Source organism: Cherax quadricarinatus, unplaced genomic scaffold (assembly GCF_038502225.1).
Source record: "Cherax quadricarinatus isolate ZL_2023a unplaced genomic scaffold, ASM3850222v1 Contig540, whole genome shotgun sequence".
Taxonomy (NCBI): domain Eukaryota; kingdom Metazoa; phylum Arthropoda; class Malacostraca; order Decapoda; family Parastacidae; genus Cherax; species Cherax quadricarinatus.
In genome coordinates, this window is record NW_027195566.1 from 130,001 (window position 1) to 138,443 (window position 8,443).

Here is an 8,443-nt window from a genome sequence, read left to right on the forward strand (position 1 = left end):
TGTTGGTGCACCACCGTCAGCTGTTGCTGCACCACCGTCAGGTGCTGCTGCACCACCGTCAGCTGCTGCTGCACCACCATCAGGTACTGCTGCACCACCGTCAGCTGCTGCTGCACCACCATCAGCTGCTGCTGTACCACGGTCATCTGCTGCACCACCGTCAGATGTTGCTGCACCACCGTCAGCTGCTGCTGCACCACCATCAGCTGCTGCTGCACCACCGTCAGCTGTACTACTCAAAGATGTGGAGAGACTGTTGTTGGTGTGGCTTAATGAAAAACAATTACCGAAAAACAATTAACCCCAGAGGGTTAGCCACCCAGGATAACCCAAGAAAGTCAGTGCATCATCGAGGACTGTCTAACTTATTTCCATTGGGGTCCTTAATCTTGTCCCCCAGGATGCGACCCACACCAGTCGACTAACACCCAGGTGAACAGGAAAAATGCCTGGAACTAGTACTCATATTGGTGATAAGGCAGGGCGAAGCTGAAAAATTCCAACCCCAACAAGTGTTTAACTGTGACGAAAAAAGGCCTGTTCTGGAAGAAAATGCCAAACAAGACCTACATTACTCAGGAGGAAAAGGCACTCCCAGGACACAAGCCTGCGAAAGACATGCGAACTCTCATATTTTGTTGTAATGCTAGTGGGGATTGCAAAGTGAAGCCTTTACTCATATATCACTCTGAAAATCCCAAATTGTTCAAGAAAAACAGTGTCTCATCACTCATCAACACCCTTCAATAAAGGTAAGTGTCATTTTAGCATTTTTTATGTATTTATTGTGCATGTCTCACTTTTTCTGTGTAGGGAAATATATATTTCATGTAAAAAAAATTGTTTTTTTTTAATACTTTTGGCTGTCTGGAATGGATTAATTGGATTTTCATTATTTCTTATGGGGAAAATCAATTCGGCTAACGATAAAAATCGGTTAAGGACAAGCACTCTGGAACGGATTAAAATTGTTACCCGAGGGTCCACTGTAAATTAAGATTAATAAAAAAAAAAGTCTGAAATATTGCATGTAAACTGTACTGAAATAATGCTTCAAAAAGGACAACAAAAGTATAATTACAGCCTCTCCTCATTTAACGATGGAGCTCTGTTCCTAAGACCCCATCAGTAAATGAATTCGTCAATAAGTGAGGAGCATACTATAATGGTAGTGGGTTTGTGTCAACCATCTTTAATATTATTTTAATGTCACCTTTGCCCCATTTATAACATTTCTGGTATATTTTTAAATGTTTATACAGTACTGTACTGTATATTGAAATAAAGAGAATATAGGAAATCAGCTCTAATATACAGTAGGGCCCCACTTATATGGCAGGTTAGGTTCCAGGCTACTGCCGTAAAGCGGAAATCGCCATAAAGTGGAACACCCTTTTTTTTTCCCTTATAAATGCATACAAATACTACATAACAAGTTTACAATAACATACATTAAGTTAGTAATAGAACTAGGCATCAAAAAACAATAAAAAAGTAAAATACACACATAGTGCATTCATTACTTACCTTAAAATATTTGTAGTCTTAATCTAGGGCGAGACAAGTAGTATTTATTGTAAGAAATCAAGTGTGGTGTGTATGGTAGTCAGTCAGGCTCCCATACCACGCCACCCACCTACACATAATAGTATTCTATGATATTTAAGCATCCCAGAGCGATAAAATGCATATACAGTTCACTCATTACTTACCTTAAAATATTTGTAGTCTTAATGTAGGGTCAGGGGTGAGTAAACGAGATAAAACGAATAAATGAGAGAGAGAGAGAATGAGTACATGAGGGAGGACAGGCGCAGAGTTACGTAAATAAACCAGGCGAACCTAAATTTTGTAAACAAACAAAGTGTACACGTCTGGTTTGTGTACAAGTTGTCTCTACATTGATACGGCAGAATAAATAAAGAGGAACACTCCCATTCTCATGTAACACCATTTTTATAAGAAATGATGCTCTGAGTGAAAGCAATGGAAATAAGTCACTCTGTCTGACTTTTTTGGGTTATCCTAGGTACTTTATACATATGCTGTTATGTATGATAATCTATGTAACTGTATTTGTGTATACCTGAATAAACTTACTTTCATACATACAAAAGGAATAATTTTCTACAGTTACCCCCAGTAACACATTTTCTCTTATGTTAGACTAGAGAAAATGTCATTTTTGCCATCACTTGTACAAGTTATCTGGCTACCACATCTCATATTTATGTTTATTTATTCTAGTGTGGGGTGTATTTATCATCTTTATATGTTATGTATCGTGTTTATTATATAATTTTGAAAAAATATCAAAGATGGATTAATGAAAATGTGTATATTAACGTAATATATGACATTTAATGAGACTCGATGATTATTATAATTACTAATATGAAGTCTCGAGATATAAGACACTCTTATTGATTTTAATATGTACCTGCACGCCAGCACAGTAAGTTTATTTAGGTACAGGTATACATAAGTATAATTATCAGAGTACATATAAAGTATGAAATAACTTTTAAAAACACTTGAAATTTTGGAGTTTCCAGACATAATGGAGAGACTTAGTGCTTACGTATCTCATATAAAATGTCAACAAACTGGGTGGGGCATGGTGACCGTATTAGAACAGGTGGGGGGAGCCATATAGAGAGCTTTGGTCATAATTTGAAATGACTGTATTAGTGGAACGCCGTAAAGTGAAACGCCGTAAAACGGGGCCTTACTGTACATTATTTAGGCATAAACACTGGTCGGAGAGCCCGTTGCATGTCCGAGGAGTCGGTAAACGAGTATAATGCTAAGTGAGGAGAGGCTGTACTAACCCCTTAACTGTCCAAACGTAGTTCTACATTGTTACCACTAGCATTCCAAGTGTAGGTCAGTGTTTTATTTTTCGTTCCTCCAAATTTGGAATGATTGGCCTGAGATGCCTGTTCAGTATAGAATTGATCTTAATACTCGGTGTGTGCAGTATTAAAAAATCTGAGGCCACTTAATACCTTGTGGGAGTACCAGTTCAATTGAGTGCCAGCTAGAGAAAACAGCATGGCAAACACCAGGGATTCACTGATGTCATGTAGTATTAACACTCCCCTTTTAACCCTTAAACGGTCCAAACAGATCGACGTTCAAATTCGTAGTGCTACAAAAGTAGATCTACTTTTTTTTACATTTTTCAAATATAACAAAAAAAAAATGTAGATAAAAGTTTTTTTATACGTTTTCAAATGTAAAACAAAAAAAGATCTACATTTTTTTACATACTTTCAGAAGTTGAAAAAACGTATATATACGTTTGGACCATTTAAGGGTTAAGAGGAAAGTGATGGTGACCCTGAGTTTAGGGGCTATGAGATGGATGTGGCCACAAGTGATAGAGGAAATATCAAAAACCTCGATAATAACCCATGTGCAACATTTGTGCAACATCCTTTCAATTTTGATACCACTGGTAGTATCATCCTGCCAGAATGTCCTATAACCTATGCCCTAAGTAAAGAGAAACAATTCTGGACGGTGTGTAATATGTGTTTGGCAGGCTGGCTAGCTGGCCGGATGGCTGTGTGGGTGGATGGCTGATTGATATTGGCTGTCTCTATCTCTATCTCTGTCTCTGTCTATCCCTCTGTCTATCTCTGTCTCTATCTCACAGGAACACAAATATAAATTATACATAGTGTAAATTACCTAGGAGAACCCCAAAAAAAATCAAGACAAAGTGCTATACTGAGCTTGTAGATTTAAGGCATAATAAGCACGACTGGCAAGTAATATGCATTTTCACTTGTTCAGGAATCACACGTGACAATCTCAATCATGTGTAATATCTGTTGGTTCATGAGCGGCTCTCTCTCCGAGACAGAAAGAAAAGCAGAGAGACAGAAGACAGATAAGCAAAGACAGAGCTAGACAGACAGACACAGACAGATAGACAGACAAGCAGTAGACAGACAAACAGATAGACATGTTTATGTGTTACAGTGAAGACCAATAGAGCCAAGGCAATGCACAATCATCAAGTGTCACTCCACTGCTGCACTGTCAGCAGTGAAGTGACGTCTTACACCATCCTTCAGGGAGTTTCATATATACTGCAGCATGTCTAAAACATTCCTGAAACCTATAAATACTATGTATATATTTCTAGACAATAGTATTTGACCAAGGCAGGTGAAAATGTTCACCTGTCAGTGTACTCACCGAGTTGTACCCACCTAGCTGTGGTTGCTGGGGTCGATTCATAGCTCCTGGTACCGCCTCTTCACTAGCTGCTACTGGGGTCACTCTTCCTGCACCGTGAGCTTTATCATACCTCTGCTTAAAGCTTTGAATGGATCCTGCCTGCACTATATCGCTTCCCAAACTATTTCACTTCCTGACCACTCTGTGACTGAAGAAATACTTCCAAACATCCCTGTGATTCATCTGTGTCTTCAACTTCCAACTGTGTCCCCTTCTTGCTGTGTCCTATCTCTGGAACATTCTGTCTGTCCACCTTGTCAATTCCTCTCAGTATTTTATATATTGTTATCATGTGTCCCGTATCGCTCCTGTCCTCCATGAGTACTATTTCAGTGCCTAATATCAGTGTCAGTACAAAGACTGGCTATATTCTGACACTAAAAATAAATTAAAAAACAAGAATAAAAGGTATATCAGTAACACTTCCGCAAGCAGCAGGACTCCATGTTGCCATTAGGTGAGCATCCAGCTCCAACTTCAAGGCCTTATATCTCAATAAGTACTGACCCTAAAAAAATTTTTTTTGTCTTATTACACACAGAAAATTGTCCTCTTTAATTAAAAAAAAAAAATTCAAAATATTTATAGCACTGGGTGAGAGAACGTAGATCTATGTTTGGACAGTTAAGGGGTTAGGTTATAAGCGTGAATGGACACAAAGTGAAATAATGACTCAACATAGTTAGTCCTACAAGTACTGAATACATTAAATAACTTCTCACAGTGAAATTTATTACCACACCTGTGTAAGGATAGTACCACTTTTGGCATCCTGGTTGAGAAAGTCCTCCATTAGCATAAAAATCAATGTGACCTGGAGGAGAATGTGATCCAATGAAAGAAGTTCGAAGATTAACCACGAGAGCCGCATCACCAGCATCTAAAAACTCTTCCTTGGTTTTAGGTGGAAGCCAAGGATAAGATGCATCCAAACCTGAAAAAAAACACTGTATAGTGAATTGATAAATGCTGCAATGACATCTACAACCATAGATATGTAAATATGCATATGAAAATAAAGAAATATTTTCATATTTGTCCAAGTGATGTCTTTCTAATAGAGTACAATCACTCCCTGAGGCTCCAGTGTCATAAATTAATTTTAATGCCATTAGGATGGCAAACAATTCAGTTTGCAGTGTAGATGCCCAGTTGTTAATTCGTATGCCTTGCTCAACAAAGTTTCCATGGTTTTTAACCAGGGAGGTGGCAACAAGAGCAGATGCAGCTATGCCAGTAGACTCCTGCTTACATCTATCACCGTATATAACTTGGTATAAATTATTACTAACAGTTAAGAGAGAAATTTCTTCTTAAGCAGCTGCCTTTGCAAGTGATTTAAGGAAGGGATTAACAGTGATGAGCTTTTTGGGTGGGGCTTGCAAACATGTGATATCAAATGAACACTTTTTTCATGGTGGCGTGAAATGCTCTTGTTGTCTACAGTGATAAAGTTCATAAAAGTTATATCACTTAATATAATTGCATGTTTTCACAACCCATTTAAATCTACAGGTATTTACTTCTAGACATTTAGTAAGATTCGTAGTGACAGTGTCTGGTTCATTTCTTAACATTCTAATACCAAGTACAGTGTTAATCTCAATAATCATATCACTGATAATACAACTAATATGAGGAAAGAACTCATATGACTGAGGTATTAATCAAGGATTGTTTTTTTAATACTGGCCATCTCCCACTGAGGCAGAGTGATCCAAACAAAGAAGAAATGCTTTCATAGTTTTTCTTCTTTTCACAATTAATTGTTTATACAGGAGAAGGGGATACTAGCCCCGTGTTCCCATTTTAAGTCATCTCTTATCACATGAATGGCTTACGGAGGAAGAACTCTTCTCTACTTCCACTTGGAGTCTCATAATATTTATTATACAGCCTCTCCTCATTTACCGAAGCCTCAGACTTACGACGGGCTCTCTGACCAGTATGCATATCTAAGTAATGTATATAAGAGCTCATTTCCTTTATTCTGTTTATTACAATATATAATACAGTTATGGCAGGAGAAGAGGGAATATAAATGAATAAATTCAAGGATTATGTAGAGTAAAATAAGGGTTGGATGTGAAAAGTGGGTTATAGCAAGTATTTATGCACCTGGGGAAGAGAGAAGTGTGGAAAAGAGAGATTTTGGGAAATACTGAGTGAGTTTATGGGGAGTGTTGAACCATGTGAGAGATTGAGAGTACTTGTGGTTGAGGATCTTAATGCTAAAGTGGGTAAAAATATTGTGGAGGGAGTAGTAGGTAAATTTGGGGTGCCAAGGGTAAATGAAAATGGGGAGCCTTTAATTGAACTATGTGTAGAAAGAGGTTTGGTAATAAGTAATACATATTTTATGAAAAAGAGGATAAATAAGTAAAACAAGGTATGCTATAGCACGTAATGAAAGTAGTTTGTTAGATTATGTATTGGTGGATAAAAGGTTGATGGGTAGGCTTCAGGATGTACATGTTTATAGAGGGGCAACGGATATATCGGATCATTATTTAGTTGTAGCTACAGTTAGAATAAGAGGTAGATGGGACAAATGAAATATGGCAACAGCAAATAGGATAGAGAGGTTAAAGTGTATAAACTAAGGAAGAAGGAAGTTAGGGTGAGATATAGGCAACTATTGGCAGAAAGGTAGGCTAGTGCAAGTATGGATAGTGGGGATAGGGTTGTTGGAGAGGGTTGGGATAGTTTTAAAAATCCAGTATTAGAATGTGAGGCAGAAGTTTGTGGCTATAGGAAGGTGGGTGCAGGAGGAAAGAGGAGTGATTGGTGGAATGATGAGGTAAAGGATGTGAAAAAGGTTGCTTATGAGAGGTTTATACAGAGCAGAAGTGATAAAAGAAGGGTGGAGTATATGGAGACTAAAAGAAAGGTGAGAGTGGTGAGAGAATGCAAAAGGAGAGCAAATGCAAGTGTGGGAGAGGCATTGTCAAAACATTTTGCTGAAAATAAGAAAAAAATTTTGGAGTGAGATAAACAAATTAAGAAAACCTAGGGAATACATGGATTTGTCAGTTAAAAACAGAGTAGGAGAGTTAGTTAATGAGGAACTGGAGGTATTAGGTACATGGAGGAAATATTTTGAGGAACTTTTAAATGTCGATGAAGAAAGGGAAACAGTAATTTCATGCACAGGCCAGGGAGGTATAACATCTTTTAGGAGTGAAAAAGAGCAGGATGTAAGTGTGGGGGAGGTGCGTGAGGCATTACGTAAAATAAAAGGGGGTAAAGAAGTTGGAACTGACGGGATCATGACAAATGTTGAAAGCAGGGGGGGGGATATAGTGCTGGAGTGGTTGGTGTTTTCATTTAATAAATGTATGAAAGACAGGAAGGTACCTAGGGATTGGCAGAGAGCATGCATAGTTCCTTTATATAAAGGGAAGGGGGACAATAGAGATTGTAAAAATTATAGGGGAAGAAATTTACCGAGTATACCAGGAAAGTGCACGGTAGGGTTATTATTGAAAGAATTAGAGGTAAGACAGAGAATAGGATTGCAGATGATCAAGGAGGTTTTAGAGTGGGTAGGGGATGTGTAGATCAAGTGTTTACATTGAAGGATATAAGTGAACAGTACTTAGATAAAGGTAGGGAAATTTTCATTGCATTTATGGATTTAGAAAAGGCATATGATAGAGAGGATAGGGGAGCAATGTGGCAGATGTTGCCAAGTGTATGGAATAGGTAGTAAGCTACTAAATGCTGTAAAGAGTTTTTATGTGGATAGTGAGGCTCAGGTTAGGGTGTGTAGGAGAGAGGGAGATTACTTCCCAGTAAAAGTAGGTCTTAGACATGGATGTGTAATGTCACCATGGTTGTTTAATATATTTATGAGGTTGTAAAAGAAGTAAATGCTCGGGTGTTGGGGAGAGGGGATGGGATTAAATTTTGGGGAATCAAATACAAAATGGGAATTGACAGTTACTTTTTGTTGATGATACTGTGCTTTTGGGAGATTCTAAAGAAAAGTTGCAAAGGTTAGTGGATGAGTTAAGGAGGGTGTGTAAAGGTAGTAAGTTGAAAGTGAATATAGATAAGAGTAAGGTGATGAAGGTATCAAATGATTTAGATAAAGAAAAATTGGATATCACATTGGAGAGGAGTGTGGAAAAAGTGAATGTTTTCAGATATTTGGGAGTTGACCTGTCAGCAGATGGGTTTATGAAGGATG

General features: G+C 38.0%; 1 protein-coding gene across 1 annotated transcript in view; it reads right to left on the bottom strand.

Annotated features, from left to right (window-relative positions):
* LOC128705645 (phospholipase A1 member A) overlaps positions 1-6,204 on the bottom strand; it is a 16,214-nt gene extending 10,010 nt beyond the window's left edge. The window contains exons 1-2 of the mRNA XM_070080501.1: positions 6,093-6,204; positions 4,994-5,185 (exon numbers count right to left, since the gene is read on the bottom strand). Of these exons, the coding sequence (XP_069936602.1) occupies positions 4,994-5,185; positions 6,093-6,204 (304 nt within the window). The remainder of the gene's footprint in view (positions 1-4,993; positions 5,186-6,092) is intronic.
* Positions 6,205-8,443: the final 2,239 nt, after the last annotated feature.